The sequence below is a fragment of the Symphalangus syndactylus genome, chromosome 1 (genome assembly GCF_028878055.3).
Source record: "Symphalangus syndactylus isolate Jambi chromosome 1, NHGRI_mSymSyn1-v2.1_pri, whole genome shotgun sequence".
Taxonomy (NCBI): Eukaryota; Metazoa; Chordata; class Mammalia; order Primates; family Hylobatidae; genus Symphalangus; species Symphalangus syndactylus.
In genome coordinates this window covers 112,151,893-112,178,495 of record NC_072423.2, presented here as the reverse complement: position 1 = coordinate 112,178,495, position 26,603 = coordinate 112,151,893, and the positions used below count along the sequence as shown (strand labels likewise).

The following is a 26,603-nucleotide window of genomic DNA, read 5'->3' as shown; positions in this document are numbered from 1 at the left end:
CGGAGGTTGCAGTGAGCCAAGATCACGCCATTGCACTCCAGCCTGGGCAACAAGAGCAAAACTCTGTCTCAAAAAAAAAAAAAAAAGAGAGTGTTAAGTATTTTAAATTTGTGATATTAAATTAGAAAAAACTGTTTTACAGTCATCAATAATCTTACAATAACGAGAATAAAAAAATTAATGATTTTTACATTCACAAAAATGGTAGCATTTATTAGAATACTTCAGAAATCTTTCCTAAGTTACTCATTTTAAGGGTAACTTGATTTAAGGGTAACATAATAGATCACTAAAGTTTTTTTTTTTTTTTTTTGAGACGGAGTCTCGCTCTGTCACTCAGGTTGGAGTGCAGTGGCACGATTTTGGCTCACTGCAACCTCCACCTCCCAGGTTCAAGTGATTCTCCTGCCTTAGCCTCCTGAGTAGCTGGGATTACAGGCGGGCACCACCACACCTGGCTAATTTTTGTATTTTTAGTAGAGATGGGGTTTTACCATATTGGTCAGGCTGGTCTCAAACTCCTAACCTTGTGATCCACCCACCTCGGCCTCCCAAAGTGCTGGGATTACAGGCGTAAGCCACCGTGCCTGGTCCACTAAAGGTTTTTGTAACAGCAACCTTTATTTTTTTTTTTTGAGATGGAGTCTCACTCTGTCGCCCAGGCTGGAGTGCAGTGGCATGATCTCAGCTCACCATAACCTTGGCCTCCCGGGTTCAAGCGATTCTCCTGCCTCAGCCTCCCGAGTAGCTGGGATTACAGGCGCCTGCCACCACGCCCAGCTAATTTTTGTATTTTAGTAGACAAGAGGTTTCACCATGTTGGCCAGGCTGGTCTCGAACTCCTGACCTCAGGTGATCCACCCGCCTTGGCCTCCCAAAGTGCTGGGATTACAGGCGTGAGTTACCACACCCAACCTATAACATCAATCTTTTAAAAATGATAGTTCATACATGCCCTCATAAAAGTAATTTATGATGGGAGGCTGAGGCAGGAGAATCACTTGAACCCAAGAGACAGAGGTTGCAGTGAGCCGAATTCACGTCACTGCACTCCAGCCCGGGCGACAGTGCGAGACTCTGTCTCAAAAACAAACAAACAAAAGTAATTTATGTCAATTGTACAGAAGTTTAAAAAACTAAGTTGTTTTTTTTTTTTTTTAAAAAGCACCCAAAAATCAAACATGGTCTTGCCACAACCACTGTTTACATCTGGGGTATACCCTTCCAGACAGAATTTTCTATATATACATACATACATACAAATAAATATATATATTTCAAATTTTTTAATTTACAAAATGCTCTATAAAATGCACCTCACACAAACATACATCCCATGCCATTACATACAGCCCTGTACCATCACTTTCAATGGCTACAGAGTCTCTTCATTTGAATGTACCATAATTTAGGCCCTGGTAATCCCATATTTTGGGTCATTTAGGTTGTTTCCATTTTTCATTGTTATAATACTATGATAAACTCCATTTGTACATCCTCAAGAAGGATCCAACTTTCATTGGGGATAAATTCTCCTTTAGGTAAATGCTAAATCAGTTGGCCTGACTGTAAGTATTTAAGGCTTGTTGTTGTTAATTTTTTTTTTTTTTATAGAAATGAGGTCTAACTACATTGCCCAGGCTAGTCTCAACTCCTGGGGTTCAACTGATCTTCCCACCTCAACCTCCCAAAGTGCTGGGATTACAGGTGTGAGCCACCATGCCCAGCATTTTTTTTTTTTTTTAGACTCAAGCAGCAATTCTTCTGCCTCAGGCTCCTAAGCAGCTGTGAATACAGGCACATGCCACCAAACCAGCTATTTTTTTTTTTCCCACAGAGATGGGGTCTTGCTCTATTGTCCAGGCTGCTCTTGAACTCCTGGCCTCAAGTGATCCTCCTGCCTCAGCCTCTCAAAGTGTTCGGATTACAGGTGTGAGCCACCATGCCCAGCCTGTTTAAGGCTTCTGACAGCTACAGCTAGGCATTGCTCACATACCCTCAACCAGCGCAGCTTTCAATTTGTTAGATTAAAAATGTCACTTCACTGATATTTTCATTTGTATTTAATTATTAGCATGATGAGTTTTTGGTATGTAGAGAAGGGGAGTTAATGAGAAATAGAACAATTCTACCTAACATCTTTGCTTTGGGTCTTACCCTTGGATCTGTATCTTCCTCTTCCTCATCAGGGTTATAGGTCTCAGCACAGACTAAAATTGGAGAGAAAAAAAACAAAAAGAATGAATTTAACAGATGTGTGGCTTTACGAAAAATAGGAAGTGAACTCAATTTTCTTTTATTCACTGTTTTCTTTTCTTTTTTTTTTTTTTTTGAGACAGAGTTTTGCTCTTGTTGCCTAGACTGGAGTACAGTGGCACAATCTCAGCTCACAACCTCCATCTCCCAGGTTCAAGCGATTCTCTTGCCTCAGCCTCCCAGGTAGCTGGGATTACAGGCATGCACCACCATGCCTGGCTAATTTTGTATTTTTAGTAGGGACGGGGTTTCACCATGTTGGTCCGGCTGCTCTCAAACTTCTGACATCAGGTGATCCACCTGATGTATAACCACCTGATGTATAATATAAATGCTCACGCCTATAATCTCAGCACTCTGGGAGGCTGAGGCAGATGGATCATGAGGTCAAGAGATCAAGACCATCCTGGCCAACATGGTGAAACCCCGTCTCTACTAAAAATACAAAAATTAGCTGGGCGTGGTGGTGTATACCTGTAGTCCCAGCTACTCAGGAGGCTGAGGCAGCAGAAGCGCTTGACCTTGGGAGACGGAGGTTGCAGTGAGCCGAGATCATGCCACTGCACTCCAGCCTGGTTGACAGAATGAGACTCCGTCTCAAAAAAAATGAAAAGAGAGTAAGTTGTGGGAGACATAAGGGGAAAAAAAGCAAGGTGATATATGCTATCCCTTGCAGAAGAAAGGACTTCCATGAGAAAGGAGAGCTAAAAATGGAGGGAAAATAAATATAATATACTTTTACCGGTTAATTTTTCCAAAAGGAAACAATTTGGGAAGAATAAACTGGAAAGTAATGAAATTATTTTCCTAGTGTATAGAAAGAAACAGGAAAGAAGGGATAGGGGAAGGAATGAAACTTCTCTGAGGAAACTTTTTTTTTTTTTTTTTTTTGAGAGGGAGTCTCACTCTGTCACCCAAGCTGGAGTGCAATGACATGATCTCTGCTCACTGCAAGCTCCACCTCCCAGGTTCACACCATTCTCCTGCCTCAGCCTCCAGAGTAGCTGGGACTACAGGCGCCTGCCACCATGCCAGGCTAATTTTTTTGTTTGTTTGTTTTTTGAGACGGAGTCTCGCTCTGTCACCCAGGCTGGAGTGCAGTGGCGCAATCTCGGCTCACTGCAAGCTCCGCCTCCTGGGTTCACGCCATTCTCCTGCCTCAGCCTCTCCGAGTAGCTAGGACTACAGGCGCCCGCCACCACGCCCGGCTAATTTTTTGTATTTTTTAGTAGAGACGGGGTTTCACCGTGGTCTCGATCTCCTGACCTCGTGATCCACCCGCCTCGGCCTCCCAAAGTGCTGGGATTACAAGCGTGAGCCACCGCGCCCGGCCTGCCAGGCTAATTTTCTTTATTTTTAGTAGTGACGGGGTTTCACCGTGTTAGCCAGGATGGTCTCGATCTCCTGACCTCAACCACCCACCTCGGCCTCCCAAAGTGCTGGGATTACAGGCGTGAGCCACCCTGACTGGCCTGAGGAAACATTCTCATATAAAAAGTTTTGACATTTAAGCCATGTTAATTTTTCACATATTTTAAAAATTAAATAGATAAGAAGGACCCTAAAACTAAGTACAAAGAAAAAAAAACCTACCCATGTATCAGGGTGATAACATAATTAGAGAAGAATCAGATTCTAAGTAGCTTCTGAACATAGTACTCTGACTATCCACCCTCAATGGGATATACTGCATTCCAACAAAAAACAACTGATGTTTGTGATGGTATAGCAATTCCAAAACTCTTCTTTTTTTGAGAGAGTCTCGCTCATTCGCTCAGGTTGGAGTACAGTGGCGCGATCTTGGCCCACTGCAACCTCCACCTCCCTGTTTCAAGTTATTCTCCTGCCTTGGCCTCCTTAGTAGCTAGGTCTGGAGGCACATGCAACCACACCCAGCTAATTTTTGTAGTTTTAGTAGAGATGGGGTTTCACCATGTTGGCCAGGATGATCTCAATCTCTTGACCTTGTGATCTGCCTGTCTTGGCCTCCCAAAGTGCTGGGATTACAGGCGTGAGCCACCGCGCCTGACCTGTAATTCCAAAACTCTTCTATGTGTATTATTGTAGGGAGTAAATAAACAAACACACATTTTTTTACTGGTGAGAAGGGGGAAACAAATATAGACTGGAGGAAGAATTAGAAATGGAGATATCGATACAAATCATTATTTTAAAATCTCCCTTCCTTCCCTTCCTTCCCTTCCCTTCCCCTTCCTCCCTTCCTCCCTTCCTCCCTTCCTCTCTTTCTCTCTTTCTTTCTTTCTTTCTCCTCTGTGGCCCAGGCTACAATCTACTCCGCTTGCTGCTGCCCGCGCCGCGCACTGCCTGGGACTGCCGGCGCGCGCCACCGCTGCCTGCCTTTTCTCCTTTGGACGCAGGCACGCGTTCGCCATCTTGGCCACGCTGGTCGCCAGCTCCTGACGCCGAGTGCTCTGCCCGCCTCAGCCTCCCGAGGTACTGGGACTACAGACGGAGTCTCGCTCACCCAGTGCTCGGTGTTGCCCGGGCTGGAGTGCGGTGGCGTGGTCTGGCCTCGCGGCAGCCTCTACCCCCCCGGCCGCCTGCCTTGGCCTGCCAGGGTGCTGGGATTGCAGCCCCTGCCCGGCCGCCACCCCATCTGGAAGGTGGGGAGCGCCTCTGCCCGGCTGCCCCGTCTGGGAGGTGAGGAGCACCTCTGCCCGGCCGCCCCGTCTGGGAAGTGAGGAGCGCCTCTGCCCGGCCGCCCCGTCTGGGAAGTGAGGAGCGCCTCTGCCCGGCCACCCACCGTCTGGGAAGTGAGGAGCACCTCTGCCTGGCCTCCCATCGTCTGGGAGGTGAGGAGCGCCTCTGCCCGGCCGCCCCGTCCGGGAGGAAGTGAGGAGCGCCTCTGCCCGGCCGCCCCGTCTGGGAAGAAGTGAGGAGCGCCTCTGCCCGGCCGCCCCGTCCGGGAAGAAGTGAGGAGCGCCTCTGCCCGGCCGCCCCGTCCGGGAAGAAGTGAGGAGCGCCTCTGCCCGGCCGCCCCGTCCGGGAAGAAGTGAGGAGCGCCTCTGCCTGGCCGCCCCGTCTGGGAAGTGAGGAGCGCCTCTGCCCGGCCGCCCCGTCTGGGAAGTGAGGAGCGCCTCTGCCCGGCCGCCCCGTCCGGGAAGAAATGAGGAGCGCCTCTGCCCGGGCGCCCCATCCGGGAAGAAGTGAGGAGCGCCTCTGCCCGGCCGCCCCATCCGGGAAGAAGTGAGGAGCGCCTCTGCCCGGCCACCCATCGTCTGGGAAGTGAGGAGCGCCTCTGCCCGGCCGCCCCGTCGGGAAGAAGTGAGGAGCGCCTCTGCCCGGCCGCCCCGTCTGGGAGGTGAGGAGCGCCTCTGCCCGGCCACCCATCGTCTGGAAAGTGAGGAGCGCCTCTGCCCGGCTGCCCCATCTGGGAAGTGAGGAGTGCCTCTGCCCGGTCACCCATCGTCTGGGAGGTGAGGAGCGCCTCTGCCCGGCCACCCATCGTCTGGGACGTGGGGAGCGCCTCTGCCCGGCCACCCATCGTCTGGGAAGTGGGGAGCGCCTCTGCCCGACCACTCATCGTCTGGGAAGTGAGGAGCACCTCTGCCCGGCCACCTATCGTCTGAGAAGAAGTGAGGAGCGTCTCTGCCTGGCCGCCCCGTCTGGGAAGTGAGGAGCCCCTCTGCCCGGCCGCCCCGTGTCTGGGTAGAAGTGAGGAGCTCCTCTGCCTGGCCGCTCCGTCTGGGAGGTCTACCACGGAGGCCAGAAGCAATGTGGGGGCTGGACGTGGTGGCTCACGCCTGTGGTCCCGGCACTCTGGGGGGCGAGGCGGGTTGATCACTTCGGGCTAGGAGTTCGAGACCAGTCTGGCCAACTTGGCGAAACATGAAGAATACAACGGACAAACCAACCAACCAACTCAATGACAACAAAATAGGTCAACCCTGGAGTCATACTCTAATTTTTTCTATTTTCCTCCCTTTCTGATCCTTTATCCCACTTTCTTTTTCTTCCTCTTCCTTCTCCCTCTTCTTTGTCAAATAGAGGATTGAGTTATTATCACTGATCCATATAAAGTTCCTCTCTCATTTATTTTAACTCCCACCCCCATTTCTATTCCCTGACTTCCCATGTGCAACCTTCCTAATATGTTTGATACGCATCTTTTTGTTTGTATGTATTTTTAGAAAATGTTTATTGTTTTTGTATGCAAAAAAAAATTAATAAAAAAAAGGAAAAAAAAAATAAAATCTCACCCCATGTGTTATTTGCAGAGACAATAAATTATCTACTGAATAAACAGTTTTGTACTTACTAAGAAAACTGTTTTACCAAGAATGAACTAGTTGTGATTACTGTTTCTCAGAATGCAGCAAACCTACTCCCTCTTCACAATACAGGCCATTACAGCTGGGAAAAGCTTTCTTCTAATAAATCATCAGTGATCTGTAATAGCTGTGTGACCAGAGGTAATTTATTGCCTGTGTCCACCCTTCCTCTGCATAATGGCATGAACAGTGGTGACTTCTCTCTGAAGACTGTTGTAAGGATTCAAGTAGACAGGTGTCAGGCACAGTAAGGAGGCAACTTGAACTATTACCATTATTATCTTGGTTCCATTTGTTCTGGGTTTTAGGATAATTATTGTTATGTTGGTTCTGTTCTCTATTTCAGCTCCTTTAACAACTGTCCTTTCTTCCCAGCTAACCTCCATCACATATTTCTACCCTTACAACTTTGCTCTTTTTGCTTTCTCTACAGTTTGCCCCGCCCACTCCCAAGACAGAGCTTCACGCTGTCACCCAGGCTGGAGTGCAGTGGTGTGATCTTGGCTCACTGCCACCTCCACCTCCACCTCCCAGGTTCAAGTGATTCTCCTGCTTCAGCCTCCCGGGTAGCTGGGATTACAGGAGCTAATTTTTATATTTTTAGTAGAGACAGGGTTGGTTTTTTTTTTTTTTTTTTTTTTGCCATGTTGGCCAGGCTGGTCTCGAACTCCTGACCTCAAGTGATCTGCCCATCTTGGCCTCTCAAAGTGTTGAGATTACAGGCATGAGCCACCACGCCCGGCCAACTCTTTTTATGTATTTAATTCTTGCTCATTTTTTTTTAGTTTCCTTACAATCTTATCATACCCATTTTCTGTTTCATCTCAGCCAATTTTATCCTTAGCTTTTTGCTCAGAATTCATAAGTGCAATGATTTCTTATAGTTTACTGAGCATTTTGTAGTGGACCTTTCTAGTCTTCACTCCTCTTATATCCTTAACCAGCTGAGTTCACTCATAGGCCCTGTATTGTTTATTAGGATTTATTTATCATCTGTTAACAGGCAACAAACAGTTTTTTTTTTTTGAGATGGAGTCTTGCTCTGTCGCCCAGGCTGGAGTGCAGTGGCTTGATCTCGGCTCACTGCAAGCTCCGCCTCGCGGGTTCACGCCATTCTCCTGTCTCAGCCTCACGAGTAGCTGGGACTACAGACACCCGCCACCACGTCTGGCTAATTTTTTGCATTTTTAGTAGAGACGGGGTTTCACCGTGTTAGCCAGCATGGTCTCGATCTCCTGACCTCATGATGAGCCCACCTCGGCCTCCCAAAGTGCTGGGATTACAGGCATGAGCCACCGCACCCGGCCAACAAACAGTTCTTGACCCTACTCTCAATCTATGTGTTATGGCTAAAAGACTCCATGTATCTACAACTACGGGACAGGCTGATACATGCCACTCCCAATTTATTTATTTTTATTTATTATTATTATTTTTTGAGACAGAGTCTTGCTGTCTTGCCCAGGCTGTAGTGCAGTTGACATGATCTCAGCTCACTGCAAACTCTGCCTCCCAGGTTCAAGTGATTCTCCTGCCTCAGCCTCCCGAGTAACTGGGGCTACAAGTGCAAGCCACCACACCCAGCTAATTTTTATATTTTTAGTAGAGATGGGGTTTCACCATGTTGGCCAGGCTGGTCTTGAACTCCTGACCTCAAGTGATCCACTATGCCCAGCCCCACTCCCAGTTATTTCCCAGTTTCTTAGAGACACTCACTGCAGTCCTGTTCTAGCTACACTCCAGCTTCCCTTTACTCACCGATTCTCCAAACCAATAAAAGATCTGAGAAATGATGGCTTCCATTGTGTCCTACACCCAGGACTCTCCCATCCCTGCCTTAGCAAATAATACTCTATTTGTGTGGCCCATGCCACTTGTGCAGTAATGCCATCGATACCAAGTGCCCAACAGGGACCTTGTATCCTAAAACAGATAAGAGAAAAATTAGGGGGGGACAGAGTAAGAAAAGATACACCATTCTAGTCCCTGAAATAGCATTAGGTGATGCTCTGCAGAGGGCTGGCCCAGTTTCTGGCTAGTGTGGGACTTGGGTTACTAAGCCAGGAAAGTAACAATGGGATATAGGTAATGACTCACTATCTTTCTCCAAGCATTTTTGTTTCCAGGAGATGAGGCCAGGGTGCATTATCTCAGTTCTTCCCTAATGATTAAGGCAGACACCTTTCTTAGTTCCTAGACATTTCTTGTTTTCTTTTCTGAGACACAGTTTTGCTCGTTGCCCAGTCTGGAGTGCAATGGCGTCATCTCGGCTCACTGCAACCTCTGCCTCCCAGGTTCAAACAATTCTCCTGCCTCAGCCTCCTGAGCAGCTGGGATTACAGGTGCCCGCCACCACGCCCAGCTAATTTTTGTATTTTTAATAAAGATGGAGTTTCGCCATATTGGCCAGGCTGCTCTCGAACTCCTGACCTCAGGTGATCCTCTGGCCTCGGCCTCCCAAAGTGCTGGGATTACAAGTGTGAGCCACCATGCCCAGCCTCCTAGACATTTCTATTGTCACTTTTTGCATCATGGGTATTCTGGTAGGAAACTGGGGAAGCTGCATCAAGGGCATCTAACCAGACACTATGTCAAACTTCAAGTTTCTTGGTTCTCTGTGCTCTTGATTAATGCCATTATCAGACTAATTTTCTAAACTAGAAATTTGGAATTAATCAGACTTTCTTCTCTCACCTCTTGTCCAATGAATACATCGAATTCTGCTTCAGAAATATTCTCATATTTGACCTTAATTCAGTGTATTCCAATTGCTACTCCTTGGTCTAAGAGTTCAAAACAACTACTTAGAATAATACATTTAAAAAAAACTTCATTTCAGGAAATAAATGGGTACATGGGTATTATACTAACTTTCTCTACTTTTGTGCATGAAATCTTCCTTTTTAATTTTTTTTTTGAGAGTCTCACACTCTGTCACCCATGCTGGAATGCAGTGGCACAATCTCGGCTCACTGCAACCTCAGCCTCCCAGGTTCAGGTGATTCTCGTGCCTCAGCTTCCTAAGTAGCTGGAATTATAGGCGCACACCACCAGGCCCAGCTAATTTTTGTATTTTTAGTAGAGATGGGGTTTCATCATGTTGGCCAGGCTGGTCTCGAACTCCTGGCCTCAAGTGATCCTCCCAAAGTGCTGGAATTATAGGCGTGAGCCACTGCGCCCAGCCCTTTCGTGTATGAAATCTTTTTTTTTTTTTTTTTTTTTTTTTTTTTTTGAGACGGAGTCTTTCTCTGTCCCCCAGGCTAGAGTGCACTGGCGCGATCTCGGCTCACTGCAAGCTCCGCCTCCCGGGTTCACGCCATTCTCCTGCCTCAGCCTCCCGAGTAGCTGGGATTACAGGCGCCCGCCACCACGCCCGGCTGATTTTTTGTATTTTTTTTAGTAGAGACGGGGTTTCACCGTGTTAGCCAGGATGGTCTCGATCTCCTGACCTCGTGATCCGCCCGCCTCGGCCTCCCAAAGTGCTGGGATTACAGGCTTGAGCCACCGCGCCCGGCCGTGTATGAAATCTTTCATACACATATTTCATTGAAAAGTTTAAAAAAATAAGCCTTCAGTGATGAGACTGATAGAATTTTACTGATAATGACACAATCTTGGGCTATTCCTAGGCTTGCTTTTCCTCCAATTTCAGAAGAAAGTACTTTGGCAACTTAGCTCATTTTAATATTTTTAGGCATTTACATAACTGAGGCAGCAAATGTTAATTAGTCTTCACATTTTCAGATGCAACACTGATTATTTTTCAGATGCAAAATAAATGTTATTATTTAAACAAAAAGTTTCCATTAAAATTGTTAATATGTTTCTATTTGTGGAAAAACATTATGCTTCAATTTTTCAAACCTGGTTTTAAGTTTTCTTCCCTTTCCTATTGTTTATTTCTTTATTTATTACGGTAAGAACACTTAACATGAGAGCTACCCTGATAACAAGTTTTTAAGTTCACAACAGAACTTCCAGATAGCTGAATACATGAAGGTTCCTGGAGGGTGGTGCACCCAGGGAGTGCATGGAAACTCCATGCACTTCCCAAATACCTCCCAAAGTGCTGGGATTACAGGCATGAGCCACTGCACCCAGCCTGAATTTGACTATTTTATTTAATTTATTTTGTAGAGACAAGGTCCCATTATGTTGCCCAAACTGGTCTCAAACTCCTGGCTTCAAGCAATTTTCCTGCCTCAGCCTTCCAAAGTGTTGGGAGTATAGGCATGAGCCACTGCACCTGGCCTTGATTAATTTATTTTAGATACCACAATACCACATATCAGTAGAATAATGCAGTATTTGTCCTTCTATACCTGGCTTATTTCACTTAGCATAATGTCCTTTTTTTCCTTTTTTTTGAGATGGAATCTCGCTCTATCGCCCAGGCTGGAGTGCAGTGGTGCAGTGGTACAATCTTGGATCTTGGCTCACTGCAACCTCTGCCTCCTGGGTTCAAGCAATTCTGTTTTAGCCTCCCAAGTAGCTAGGATTACAGGCGCACACCACCACACCTGGCTAATTTTTATATTTTTAGTAGAGACGGGCTTTTACCATATTGGCCAGGCTGGTCTCAAACTCCTGACCTTAGGTGATCCACCCACCTCTGTCTCCCAAAATGCTGGGATTACAGGCATGAGCCCTCAAATCCAGCCTCCCTTTTCTTTTGAACCCTGGACTTACCTCCCTTTGCCCTCTTCCTCTGATCCCCTCAATCTCTTTACTTCTCCTTAGTCCTAGTCCTAAATTACTTCCTTTATTTTCTAGGAAAAAATCCATTTTACAGTACCTACTTGATTGTTGCTGCCCCAAGGGTTCTGCACATCTGGCTGCTTGCCTCAGTACACAAGTTACCTGGAGAAGGTCCAGAATCTGTGTGATCCCCTATGCAACCTCAAATATTATATTGTGTGTCATGAAATACTCAAGACCTACAGGAAATGAAGATTAAAATAGCAATACAGTGGCTAGGCATGGTGGCTTACACCTGTAATCCCAATACTTTGGGAGGCCTGGATGGGAGGATCACTTAGAAGGACATCAGCCCTATTAGATTAGGATTCTACCCTATGACCTCATTTTACCTTCATTACCTCTTTAAAGGCTCTATCTCAAAAATATAATCACATTGGGGTTAGGACTTCAATACATGAATTTGGGGGAACCAATTAGTCCACAACACTGGATTTCTAAATTATTTTAAGCAATACTTAGTAATATTTCAGCTGAAGGTAGCTATAGATGAAAAAAATATTGCATACTATGAAAGAATATAAAGACAAAAATCAGTATTTTATTATATAGTAAGCACATAAGCCTTAAAGGGCAGGGATGTCTGCTGAAGAGCACCTGCAATAAAGAAGTGGGTGACTGACATGACACCAGGTTCTCAGTGGACTGTTCTGCTGCCTGTCACAGTCATCACTAGAGTCAAAATATTCTGTTCCTAAATGTGGCATGATGCCAATACACACATTTCTGATTAATGTGCTTTGATGTTTAACATGTATTTAATAAATATAAGTTGGGCTTTTTTTTGACAAAGGAGGTTTTTATTTGTTTTGTTTTTTGAGATGGAGTCTCACTCTGTTGCCCAGGCTGGAGTGCAATGGCAGTCTTGGCTCACTGCAACCTCCACCTCCCAGGTTCAAGCAATTCTCCTGCCTCAGCCTCCCAAGTAGCTGGGACTACAGGCAGCCACCACACCTGGATATTTTTTTTGTATTTTTAGTAGAGACGGGGTTTCACCGTGTTAGCCAGGATGGTCTCAATCTCCTGACCTCGTGATCCGCCCGCCTCAGCCTCCCAAAGTGCTGGGATTACAGGCATGAGCCACCGCGCCCAGCCAGGCACGGCTTTTCTTTTTGTTGGCTGGGGTGGACAGTCTCACTCGTCGTCCAGAATGGAGTGCAGTGGCGCAATCTTGGCTTACTGCAAACTGCCTCCTGGGTTCAAGTGATTCTCATGTCTCAGCCTCTCAAGTAGCTGGGATTACAGGCGTGGGCCACCACACTGGCTTAATTTTTGTATTTTTATTATTTTTTGAGACAGAGTTTCACTCTTGTTGCCTAGGCTGGAGTACAATGGCGGGATTTGGCTCACTGCAACCTCTGCCTCCCAGGTTCAAGTGATTCTCCTGCCTCAGCCTCCCAAGTTGCTGGGATTACAGGCACCTGTCACCATACCCAGCTAAACTCCTGACCTCAGGTGATCCACACACCTCAGCCTCGCAAAGTGCTGGGATTACACTTTGTAATTACACCTCAGCCTCCCAAAGTGCTGGGATTACAGGTGTGAGCCACCATGCCCAGCCAAATTTTTGTATTTTTAGTAGAGACGGGGTTTCACAATGTTGGCCAGGCTGATCTCAAACTCCCGACCTCAGGTGACCGGCCCATCTCAGCCTCCCCAAAGTGCTGGGATTACAGGCATGAGTTACCATGCCCAGCTTTATTTTATTTTATTATTTTATTTTATTTTGAGACTGAGTCTTGCTCTATAGCGCTGGCTGGAGTGCAGTGGGGCAATCTCAACTCACTGCCACCTTTGTCTCCTGGGTTCAAGAGATTATCCTGCCTCAGCCCAGCTAATTTTTGTATTTTTTTGTTTGAGACGGAGTTTCATACTTGTTGCCCAGGCTGGAGTGCAATGGCACAATCTCGGTTCACTGTAACCTCCGTCTCCAGAGTTCAAGTGATTCTCCTGCCTCAGCCTCCCAAGAAGCTGGGATACAGGCATGTGCCATCATGCCCAGCTAATTTTGTGTATTTATTTATTTATTTAATTATTTGAGACAGAATTTCACTCTTGTCACCCAGGCTGGAGTGCAACGGTACAATCTTGGTTCACTGCAAACTCTGCCTCCCGGGTTGAAGCGATTCTCCTGCCTCAGCCTCCTGAGTAGCTGGGATTATGGGCGCCTGTCACCATGACCATCTAATTTTTGTATTTTTAGTAGAGATGGGGTTTCACCATGTTGGCCAGGCTAGTCTCAAACTCCTGACCTCAGGTGATCCATCACCTTGGACTCCCAAAGTGTTGGGATTACAGGTGTTAGCCACCGCACCTGGCCAAATTTTTATTTTTAGTAGAGACAGGGTTTCAACCATGTTGGCCAGGCTGATCTCAAACTCCCGACCTCAAGTGATCCACTCGCCTTGGCCTCCCAAAGTGGTGGGATTACAGGCCACCTCGCCCAGCCTGAAAAAGGTGTCCTTTAAATGAAGGTCTGAAGAATGTGAGTGAGCAAACAGCAAAGATAATTTTGGTGAGATACAGAAGCAAGAGTCTGATTAGATTTTTACCACTGAGTTTAAAAGGAAAAAAAAAAAGTCTGATTAGAATAGGCTTAAGAGGCCAGGCATTCAAGGCCAGCCTGGCAAACATGGCAAAACCTTGTCTCTACTAAAAACACAAAAATTAGCCAGGCATTGTGGCGCACACCTGTAATCCCAGCTACTCAAGAGGCTGAGGTACAGGAATCACTTGAACCTGGGAGGTGGAGGTAGCAGTGAGCCGAGATCACACCACTGCACTCCAGCCTGGGTGACAGAGCCAGACTCTATCTCAGAATAGAAGTAGAACAACTAGAAACAACAAATACAAACAGCTCCTTCACGTGGTTTTGTTTTAAAGGTATGGAGAGAAAAAGGTTGGAGAGAAAACAACAGTCAAAAAAAGTTTATTTTTTAAGAAATAGAGCCAACAATATGTTTCTTTGCTGAAAGAATAATTGAGTTAAAAGATAAAAGATTATGCAGGAGAGGAGCTAACAGCTAAAAGGATGAAGGGATGGGATCTAGCACAGGTGGATACTGTAAACTTATAGGCAAGTGAAGAATAGATACGGTGATGGGATCCTGGAAATTCTCTTCTGTTTTCCTATTTCCTTGGTTAAATAGAGAACAAGATAATCTGCTAAGGATGAGGAAGGAGGTATAGGAGGTTTTGAGAAGGGGAAAGTATGAAAGACTTACCTAGGAGAACAGAAGAGTGAAAAAAGCACGGAGCATGTGGCTCACACCTGTAATCCCAACATTGGGAGGCCAAGACAAGAGGATAGTTTGAAACCAGGAGTTTGAGACCAGCCTGAGCAACAAAGGGAGACCTTGTCTTTACAAAAAATAAATTAGCTGGGCATGGTGGTGCACTTGTTGTCCCAGCTACTTGGGAGGTTGAGGCAGGAGGATCCCCTAAGCCCAAGATTTCAAGGCTGCAGTAACCTATGATCGTACCAATGCACTCTAGCCCAGCCTGGGCAATAGAAGGAGACCCTGTCTTTATTATTTATTTATTTGTTTGTTTATGTATTTAGAGTCTTGCTCTTGTCACCCAGGCTGGAGTGCAATGGCGAAATCTCAGCTCACTGCAACCTCCGCTTCCCAGGTTCAAGCAATTTTCCTGCCTCAGCCTCCTGAGTAGCTGGGATTACAGGCACCCGCCACCACGCCCGGCCAATTTTTAGTATTTTTAGTAAAGACACGGTTTCACCATCTTGGTCAGTCTGCTCTCAAACTCCTGGCCTCAGGTGATCCACCCGCCTCAGCCTCCCAAACTGCTGGGATTACAGGCGTGAGCCACCGTGCCTGGCCTACAATTTATTTTAAAAGGCTGGGCGCAGTGGCTCATGCTGGGAGGCCGAGGCAGGCAGATTACCTGAGGCCAGGAGTTCAAGACTCGCCTGGCCAACATGGTGAAACCTCGTTTCTACTAAAATACAAAAATTAGGCTAAAGCATGAGAATCATTTGAAATCAAGAGGTGGAGGGTGCAGTGAGCCAAGATTGTGCCACTGTACTCTAGCCTGGGTGACAAGGCAAGACTCTGTCTCAAAAAAATTTATTAAAAAAAAAAAAGCATGAGAACATAGCATGATTGCTGATATCAAGAGCCTACTAGAAGTTAATAATCATGAACTGAAAGTAAGATCAGTCAATAAGGCTATCTATTTTCCTCCAATCAGGTTCAGCTATTATTGGTATAGGCACGAAGTGGAGAATTGAACTTAACAAAGTCGGTTTAGCAAAGCAAATAAAAAGGGAAAAGTAAGGCCAGGTGTGGTGGCTCACTCCGGTAAAACCAGCACTTTGGAACGCCAAGCTAAGTGGATTGCTTGAGCTCAGGAATTCAAGACCAGCCTAGGCAACATGGCGAAACCCTGTCTCTACTAAAAATACAAAAATTAGCCAGGCATGGTAGCGTGCACCTGTGGTCCCAGCTACTCAGGAGGCTGAGGCAGGAGGATCACTGGAGCCTGGGAAGTTGAGGCTGCAATGAGCCGTGATCATGCCACTGCACTCTAACATGGGTACAGCGTGAGATCCTGTTTCAAAAAAAAAAAATTTTTTTAATTTAAAAAAAGGGAAAAACAAATTGAGGATATGTGTCAGGGAGTGATTATAATCACTGCCTCAGGAATTTAAGGTTAGTAAGGAAGAAGTGGGGAATAGCAAAAAGACGGCAGAATCAACAAGTTATCCAGGTTTGAGTAAGACAGCAAAGGAGCTGAGAAGACAGCAGGCAGTGGTTGCAGAATGGGACCACTCACTGAAATGACAAAGAGTTGTAATGCTTGTCATACCAGAGTATGACCATTGGGAATGAGTGGCTGAAGCAGGGTGGACAACTGGAGGACAAGATCCTTGGAGGAGAGGAGGTCAAAGAATGGAAGCCCAGACATTGGAAGAATCATCTATATGTGGAAATAAGGAACAACCTGGGGACTGTTAGATGACTAAAACAATGAGAAGCAGTGGCTGGTAAAATATAATAATGTTAAGTTTAATTTTAATTTTTTTTTGAGATAGAATCTCACTCTGTCACCCAGGCTGGAGTACAGTGGAATGATCACAGCTCACTGCAGCATTGACCTCCCAGGCTCGAGCAATCTTCTTAACTCAGCCTCCCGAACAGCTAGGACTACATGCATGCACCATCATGCCCAGCTATTTTTTTTTTAATTTTTTAAGAGATGGGGTCTCACTGTGTTGCCCCGGCTGGTCTCAAACTCCTAGGCTCAAGCAATCCTCGCACCTCAGCCTCCCAAAGTGCTGGGATTACAGGTGTGAGCCACGATGGCCAGCCATAATGCGAAGTTTTAAGAAGGTTTCAGGGAGAAGGGAGAGAGAATGCTCTGGAAGCAGCCAAGAAACCATTTCCTGTCAGTGTTACAAGGAAGGTAGAAGAGGAAAGAGCCATTGTTTGAGAAGCCTACAGGGCAAGCCAAGCTTCAGCTACAGCTGGAAAGTAAAAGCTGCACTGAGAGAACAGGGTGAGAATTTGGGGGATTTAGCTGAAGACTAACCAAGAGTTCCAGAGGGTGCAAGAAAGAATCCTTAGAGATAGCAAGGGTGGTACTTAGGATCCATGCTACCTATGGGCATATGCTCACCTCACCTATTGCAAGTTACTTAACCTCTGCTTTGTTCCCAGTTTCCTCGTCTGTAAATTGGGGATAATCATGGTATGGACCTCATTCAAAGTGTTATTTTGAAGATTACATTCAACAATACAAGGAAGGCATTTAGAAAGTCCTTAAAACTGTGCACCTAGCACACAGTCTGCCCTTAAAAAATGTTACGTATTATTATAGGATACTTTCTCTCCTGTATCATCCTATTGAATTATTTGAAAAATCTTTTATTTTCATTTAACGTTCTTTTTTTTTTTTTTGAGACAGAGTCTCACTCTGCTGCCCAGGCTGGAGTGCAGTGGCGCGATCTTGGCTCACTGCAAGCTCCGCCTCCCGGATTCACGCCATTCTCCTGCCTCTGCCTCCTGAGTAGCTGGGACTACAGGCGCCCGCCACCACGCCCGGCTAATTTTTTGTATTTTTAATGGAGACAGAGTTTCACTGTGTTAGCCAAGATGGTCTCGATCTCCTGACCTTATGATCCGCCTGCCTCAGCCTCCCAAAGTGCTGGGATTACAGGCGTGAGCCACCGCACCCAGCCCTATTTAACGTTTCAATGATATGAAAAGGTTTTAAATCCTAAGATTACAAAATCTAAGGAGGAAGGATAATACCATGTACTTGTCTGAGTCTTCTACAAGGTTCAAGATTTGAACAATGGCAGAGGGCCAAACAGCAATTCACAAACTAACACCAACTGTGACCTCAGGAGGAGGTATCACTATATTCTCCATCTCCCAGACCTATCCTACAGATGTCAAGGGATTTAACTAATCTTTCAGAGGAAAAAAAGGTGCAGGGCAGACATGAACAAAGATGGAAGATAATAGCTCATGGGTATCAAACTAACCTTAATCCCTACTCTCAGGATATTGACTCTCTCAACATAACATATTCTTCAACCTCCTTTCAACAGATTTTCATGTAGAATGATAACAAACGCTTTCTGAAAACATAAATGAGCCGATTTTCTCAAAGACAAGGATTGAGAGATAGAAAAGCAATTCCTAGCCCTATAATAGGTCAGATGACAATTTCAAATCAAGAAACCTTCCTAAAACAAGGAAATATGAAAGAACAATGTGATACATACCACTTGCCCAGCAATTTTAAAACACATTAACATTCCACTATACTGCCAAATAAATTCCAGGGTTATCAAAAAGTCAAACACTTTAAGAAAAACTTTCATAAAATATATTTACCAGCTCTATGAAAAAAAGGACAGCCTTCTCAGGAACAATCATTGTTTCTTTTTTTTTAAAAAAAAGATGATGTGCATAGTCAATAAATATTTACTGAGTGCCTATGTGTCCAGCTGTGTTTGAGGTATCAGTCACATATATATATATATATATATATATATATTTTTTTTTTTTTGAGACAGAGTCTCGCTCTGTCACCCAGGCTGGAGTGCAGTGGCGCAGTCTCGGCTCACTGCAACCTCCACTTCCTGGGTTCACGCCATCCTCCTGCCTCAGCCTCCCAAGTAGCTGGGACTACAGGCACCCGCCACCACGCCCGGCTAATTTTTTGTATTTTTAATAGAGACAGGGTTTCACCGTGTTAGCCAGGATGGTCTCGGTCTCTGGCCTTGTGACCCACCCGCCTCAGCCTCCCAAAGTGCTGGGATTACAGGCGTGAGCTACTGTGCCTGGCCTCAGTAATATATTAACATCTCTAACTCAATTAAAAAAATAGCATAACCACCTAGGGAAATTTTGCACTAAAAATTTCAAAAGGTCAAAAACCTGGATAGAAAGTTTACCCAAACTTATTTTTTAAATAATATGGACTATACCAGATAAAAGGGCAAAATATTACCAAACTAGTACCATATAAGAAAATACAAATAGATTTCTCATATTTGGAAAGCATTCTTTTTTTCTTTCTTTCTTTTTTTTTTTTTTTGTGAGACAGAGTCTCACTCTGTTGCCCAGGCTGGAGTGCAGTGGTGTGATCTTGGCTCACTGAAACCTCCACCTCCCGGGTTCAAGCGATTCTCCTGCCTCAGCCTCCCAAGTAGCTGGGACTACAGGGGCACGCTACTACACCTGGCTAATTTTTTTGTATTTTTAGTAGGAGATGGGGTTTCACCATGTTAGCCAAACTGGTCTCAAACTCCTGACCTCGTGATCCGCCCGCCAAGACCTCCCAAAGTGCTGGGATTACGGGTGTGAGCCACTGTGCCTGGACAGCATTCATTTTTTTAACAACCAAAAGAAATGCCATATAAAATGATGTGAAGTACTATTTTACATCTAAATTCCATATTATTAAGATAACGGTGGAAAAGAGGCATGTACAGGGTGCCTTTCTCCCAGTGGCCTAATCTGTGGACTCTCTCTAAAAAATAAGACAGAAAAAGCCAAGGCAATGCTCAGTCTCTGACCAGAGAATGCCACTTCCAGCACCAAAACTGAGGAAATAAGTCAAGTGGCTCAAAAAGGTACATGTAAGAGTTAATGGCAGCATAAGCCAGAATACCAGAAACAGGAATATGAAAAATCATTTTTGAAGCTGTAATTATAAACATGAAAAAATAGTAATGACATAAATGCAAAGAGACAAACTGTACCAATTATAGTATAAAATACGTACATACATACTCAGAACTTAAAATAAAAACAGAATAAAGAAACCAGAGGTAATTTTACTTTTAGATAATGTTCTGTGATGGGAGCTGATTATCTTTTTATTCAAAATATCTGTTTTTTCAATATATTCCTATCTTAAAATAGCATTTTAGTAGTATGTTATGAAATAGAACACATACCTGATACTCGTCTATTAAATCTGCTAGGAACTGGAACTGCAAAATAAAGAAGCAACATTTAGTCATTATTATGTCACCAGGCTGCATTTTTATCCTCCCTTTTTGCAAAAGTCTTTTACAATAGACCTAAGCCCCTCAAAACCAAGCAGTGGGTCAGTTCATAGCCTTCTACACTCAATCACAAATAGTTGTTCAATGTGATAATATTAAGACAATATAGGGGCCGGGCGCGGTGGCTCACGCTTGTAATCTCAGCACTTTGGGAGGCCGAGGCGGGCGGATCACGAGGTCAGGAGATCGAGACCACGGTGAAACCCCGTCTCTACTAAAAATACAAAAAATTAGCCAGGCATGGTGGCGGGCGCCTGTAGTCCCAGCTACTCGGAGAGGCTGAGGCAGGAGAATGGCGTGAACCCGAGAGGAGGAGCTTGCAGTGAGCCGAGATTGCGCCACTGCACTCCAGCCTGGGCGACAGAGCGAGACTCCGTCTCAAAAAAAAAAAAAAAAAAAAAAAAAAAGACAATATAGGAAATACAGTATTTCTTTGAAAACAAACTATACCTTCAATATATTCAACCTGGCAATTTTATTTCTGCTCACATCGATATCCCATCTAATTTGTATCATTCCAATTGAATAAGAAGTCTACCAAATTTATTGATAATGTTACGATATAAAGTAGTGAAATTTTTTTTTTTTTTTTTTTTGAGACGGAGTCTCCCTCTGTAGCCCAGGCTGGAATGCAGTGGCGCGATCTTGGCTCACTGCAAGCTCCGCCTCCCACGTTCACACCATTCTCCTGCCTCAGCCTCCCGTGTAGCTGGGACTACAGGTGCCCGCCACCATGCCTGGCTATATTTTTGTATTTTTTAAGAGATGGGGTTGGTTTTTTGTTTTTTTTTTTGGCTTTGTTTTGTTTTTTGTTTTTTTTTGAGACGGAGTCTCGCTCTGTCGCCCAGGCTGGAGTGCGGTGGTGAGATCTCGGCTCACTGCAAGCTCCGTCTCCCAGGTTCACGCCAATTTCTTGCCTCAGCCTCCTGAGTAGCTGGGACTATAGGCGGCTGCCACCACACCCAGCTAATGTTTTGTATTTTTAGTAGAGACAGGGTTTCACCGTGTCAGCCAGGATGGTCTCGATCTCCTGACCTCGTGATCCGCCCACCTTGGCCTCCCAAAGTGCTGGGATTACAGGCGTGAGCCACCGCGCCTGGCCTGTATTTTTTTAGAGATGGAGTTTCACCATGTTGGCCAGGCTGGTCTTGAACTCCTGACAGGTGATCCACCTGCCTCAGCCTCCCAAAGTGCTGGGATTACAGGCGTGAGCCACCGTGCCTGGCCTGTTAATTTTTGTATTTTTAGTAGAGACAGGGTTTTGCCACGTTGGCCAGGCTGGTCATGAACTCCTGATCTCAAGTGATCCACCGACCTTGGCCTCCCAAAGTGCTGGGATTACAGGTGTGAGCCACCGCGCCTGGCCAAGCAGAACCATTTTGAAATGTTCCCTGTGAGTGGATCAGCAGTAGACATAGTACTTCTGTTACAATATGAAGTACCTGGAGAAAAGGAGTCATTGCAAACTAGATTGTATAAAGATCACTTTGGCTATAGTTGATAGACAAAGGTAGTGGCTTAGGTTAGATGTGTGGCTTATGAACAGAAGGAAAACAAATAGATTCCAGAGATGAGAAAAAATCTATACAGTTTAGGCCAAGTGCGGTGGCTTACGATTGTTAATCCCAGCACTCTGGGAGGCCGAGGCGGCTGGATCATTTGAGGTCAGAAGTTCGAGACTAGCCTGGCAAACATGGTGAAACCCTGTCTCTACTAAAAATACAAAAAAAAATTAGCTGGGCGTGGTGGCACACTCCTGTAATCCTAGCTACTTGGGAGTCTGAGGTAGGAGAATCACTTGAATTTGGGAGGCAGAGGTTGTGGTGAGCCAAGATTGTGCCACTGTACTCCAGCCTCGGTGACAGAGCAAGACTCCACCTCAAAAAAAAAAAAAAAAAAAAAAAAAAATCTATATAGCTTAGTGACAGACTTAATGTGTCAGTGCTTGCTCTCTAAATGCCAGTCAAATGAAATTATATCTCTACCGCTATAAAAGATATTATTCAATATGGATCTCATTCAATCTATAAATAAGGGTGCTGTCATAAATTCTAAAATCATAAAATGTCAGAGTTACAGAGTATCTACGAAGTCATCTGGTCTGGCCATGACAAGTAGGCTTCATCTCACATAGCAACTCTAGTTGAAGTCGCAGATCCACCTGAGTCATTCTAGACTCCTTCCTCTTTCACTACTCACATCTACTTCATTCACAATTCCATCTGTTCTCCCTCCCACTTCGTCTCTTAAATCAGTCTACCTACCTTGATCTCCACTATCATCCTAGTCTGAGGCACATCATTTCTTGCTTGTATGACTTGCAGTAGCCTCCAAACCTTTTTTCCCATTGCCAATCAATTCTCTTCACACTTATCAGAGTGATCTTAACATTGAGAAGGACAATTTGACAGCCTTTGTCAAAATTTTAAATGTAAACTGCCTTTAACACAGCAACAATTCCAGTACTAGGAATATGTTTTAAACAAAACTCACATATGGAGAGAAATAAATATGTGTGTGTTGTGTATACACATACACACACACACGTATAGATGAATATATACGTATATTTGTGTCTACAGTCATCCCTCAGTATCTATGGGGAATTGGTTCCGTAGACCCCCACGGATACCAAAATCTGAAGATACTCAGATCTGAAGATACTCAAAAATATAAAATAGCACAGTATTTGCATATAACCTATGCATATCTTCCTGTGTACTTTAACTCATCTCTAGATTACTTATAATACCTACTAATATGCCTATATACTACTTCATTCCTGTGGATTTAATGTAGTACTTGACACAGCAAATTCAGGTTTTGCTTTTTGGAACTTTGTGGAATTTTTTTCCTGAAAATATTTGCATGATGGCAACACTGCACTTCAGCCTGGGCGACAGAGTAAAACTGTCTCTTAAAAAAATGTTTTTTTAATTTTTAAAATTAAAAAAATTAAAAATCCACAGATGTGGTATCCACGGATACAAAGGGCTGACAGTAAATACATATATATGTATATGTGCATATGTACATACATGTGTATATGCAAATGCCATAATCACTACATTATCGTATATAATATTCAAAAGGGAGAAACGAATTGCCTAGAAAAAGAAATTAAGGGAATATTGGTACAGTTATAGTACCATTTAAATGAATGCAATGGGCCTATAAGAATTGACCTGGGGCCGGGTACAGTGGCTCATGCTTATAATCTCAGCATTTTGGGAGGCCAAGGCAGGAGGATCATTTGAGCTCAGGAGTTTGAGACCAGCCCGCGCAACACAGAAAGATCCCATGTCTTTACAAAAAATTTAAAAATTAGCCAGGCGAGGTGGCATGCACTTGAGTTCCAGCTACTCAGGGGGCTGGGGTAGGGGATCCATTGAGCCCAGGAGGTCAAGGCTGCGATGAGCCATGATTGTACCACTGCACTTCAGCCTGGGCAACAGAGGGAGACTGTCTCTTAATTTTAATTTTAAAAATTAAGCAAAAATGGGGCAGGTGTAGTGGCTCAAGTCTGTAATCCCAGCACTTTGGGAGGCCAAAATGGAATGATCACCAGCCTGGGCAATATAATAAGACCTCGTCTCTACAAAAACAAACAAACAAACAAAAATCAATTAGCCAGGCACAGTGGCTAATGCCTGTAGTCACAGCTACTTCAGATGCTGAGGTGGGAGGATGGCTTGAGCCTGGGAAGTCAAGGTTGCAGTGAACTGCAATCATGCCACTGCACTCTAGCCTGGGTGACAGAGCAAAAGACCCTGTCTTCAGCCATAAAAAGGAATCACTGCTGACATATGCGACTTGGATGAACCCCAAAAACATTTAAATAAAAGCAGCCAGACACAAAAAAAATCACATACTGTATGATTCCTTTTATATGCAATATCCGGAATAGTTAACCCGTAGAGCCAACTGATGGTTGCCAGGAAAGGAGGGGAGAATGAAAAGTGATTATTTATTAGGTACAGGTTGTTCTTCTGAGGGAATGAAAAGATTTTGCAACTAGAGAGCTGCAGTGGGTGCATAACATTGTGAATGTGCTAAATGCCACAAAATTATACACTTTAAAAGATTAATTATATGTTATCCGAATTTCACCTCAATTAAAAAAAAAGGCATTATGCAAAGTAAAAAGTAAGCCAGGCTCAAAAAAGACCACATATTGAATGATTCCATTTATGTAAAATCTCCAGAGAAGTTAAAACTAGAAAAACACAAAGTAGATGAGCGGTAGGCTGGGGCTGCAGAAGAATGGGGAGTGACTACAAATAGACACAAAAGAGGGAACTTTTGGGGGTGAAAAATGTTCTCAAAGTGTGGTGATAGCTGTACAACTCTGTAAGTTTACTAAAAATAAATTGTTCACTTAAAATGGGTGAATTTTGATATATAAATTATATCTCAATAAAGCTCTGAAAAAAAAAAAAAACTACTGAAAGTCCTTCACCATGAGTCATGTAAATTTTAAGTACAAGGAAAATAGGAAGGAAAAGAAACAAAGAGATGCAGAAATATGCAGGAAAAAACTAGGACATTTTTCATCCATTTAGTAAATATTTACTATATGCTAGACATTGAGATTAGGGAGGGAGCAAAACAAACCATCCGTCCTCATGGAACTTACAATCTAATTGTGACTAACAATAAACAAGCACATCCTGTAACACAATGCAGCAATGATGCAGTAGGTTCTGAGGTGTAGTAACAGGAAGAAAATAATTTACCATATCCTTTATTCATTTGGTGTTACAGGCAATTTTGAGCAGAAAAAGCCTTTTTTTTTTTTGAGACAAGAGTCTCACTCTGTCACCCAGGCTGGAGTGCAGTGGTGCCATCTCGGCTCACTGCAAGCTCCGCCTCCCAGGTTCACGCCATTCTCCTGCCTCAGCCTCTTGAGTATCTGGGACTACAGGCGCCTGCCACCATGCCTGGCTAATTTTTTGTGTTTTTAGTAGAGATGGGGTTTCACCGTGTTAGCCAGGATGGTCTCCATCTCCTGACCTTGCAATCTGCCCGCTTCGGCCTCCCAATGTGCTGGGATTACAAGGCGTGAGCCACTGCGCCCGGCCAGAAAAAACTTTTACTACTTTATTTGATACCTTATGTTCTAATTAAACTTGAAAAAATTTAGTTCTGAAATACGCGTGGATTTTTTAAACTCTGAGAACTTTGTAAACACAACTGTCCTCTACAGACAGCAAAAGCTTCTTTAAACTTGTGTTAGTCACATGGTCAAATTAGACATAATGCTCCATACATATTGAAGCACAAAGAACTAAAGATAAGAGGCAAATAATTCTGACTGGAAAAGAATAGGAGGTACCTCTTCTAGTTTCTGGATACAGAAGACAAAAGTCCATTTGCGTAGAAATTTGGGCACGAGAGCCTCAATTCTTCCTTGGGTATAATGAAATTGTCAGCCGGGCATAGGGGCTCACACCTATAATCCCAGCAAGAGGACTGCTGAGACCAAGGGTTCGAGACCAACCTGGGCAAGGTGGCAAGACCCTATCTCTACCAAAAAAAAAAAAAAAAATTAGCTGGCAGGATGGTATGCACGTGTAGTCCTAGATACTTGGGAGGCTGAGGCAGGATTACCGGAATCCAGGAGTTCGAGGTTTCAGTGAGCTATGATCAAGCCACTGCATTACAGCCTGGGCTACAGAGTAAGATCCTGTCTCTTTAAAAAAAAAAAAAAGGCTGGACACGGTGGCTCACGCCTGTAATCCCAGCATTTTGGGAGGCCGAGGCAGCGGATCACAAGGTCAGGAGATCCAGATCATCCTGGCTAACACGGTGAAACCCTGTCTCTACTAAAAATACAAAAAATTAGCCAGGCATGGTGGCACGGGCCTGCAGTCCCAGCTACTCAGGAGGCTGAGGCAGAAGAATCACTTGAACCCAGGAGGCGGAGGTTGCAGCGAGCCGAGATCGTGCCACTGCACTCCAGCCTGGGCAACAGAGCGAGACTCCATCTCAAAAAAACAAAACAAAACAAAACAAAACAAAAAAGCTAAAAGCTGTCTACTGTCTCCAGAAAGTTTTATATAATTTAGGTAGCTGCTATGAGCCATGTTAAAGATCCTAAGTTAAGCCAGATAAGATAAAGGAGGAAAGTGGGGCCAGACGTGGTGGCTCACACCTGTAATTCCAGTACTTTGGGAGGCCAAGGCGGGTGGATCACCTGAGGTCAGGAGTTCAAGACCAACCTGGCCAAAATGGTGAAACCCCATCTCTACTAAAAATACAAAAATTAGGGCCAGGCGCAGTGTAATCCCAGCACTTTAAGAGGCCGAGGTGGGTGGGTCACGAGGTCAAGAGATGGAGACCATACTGGCCAACATAGTGAAACCCTGTCCCTACTAAAAATACAAATATTAGCTTGGTGTGGTGTCACGCGCCTGTAGTCCCACCTACTCAGGAGGCTGAGGCAGGAAAATCGCTTGAACCTGGGAGGCACAGGTTGCAGTGAGCTGAGATAGCGCCACTGCACTCCAGCCTGGCGACAGAGCGAGAATCCGTCTCAAAAAGATAAAAAAAAAGAAAAAAATTAGCCTGGCGTGGTGGCGAGCACATGTAATCCCACCTACTCAGGAGGCTGAGGCAGGAGAATTGCTTGAACCACGGAGGCGGAGGTTTCAGTGAGCCAAGATTGTGCCACTGCACTCCGGCCTAGGCAACAAGAGTGAGACTCCATCTCAAAACAAAAAATAAATAAATAAATCAAGGAGGAAAGTTAT

The 26,603-nt window shown here is 44.7% G+C and overlaps 1 protein-coding gene across 3 annotated transcripts in view; it reads right to left on the bottom strand.

Annotated features, from left to right (window-relative positions):
* PRKAR2A (protein kinase cAMP-dependent type II regulatory subunit alpha) overlaps positions 1–26,603 on the bottom strand; it is a 104,902-nt gene that overhangs the window by 44,655 nt on the left and 33,644 nt on the right. For all 3 annotated transcript variants that reach the window (XM_055278264.2, XM_055278274.2, XM_055278282.2), the window contains exons 2-3: positions 19,741–19,776; positions 2,158–2,210 (exon numbers count right to left, since the gene is read on the bottom strand). In XM_055278264.2, coding sequence (XP_055134239.1) covers positions 2,158–2,210; positions 19,741–19,776 — 89 coding nt within the window. The remainder of the gene's footprint in view (positions 1–2,157; positions 2,211–19,740; positions 19,777–26,603) is intronic.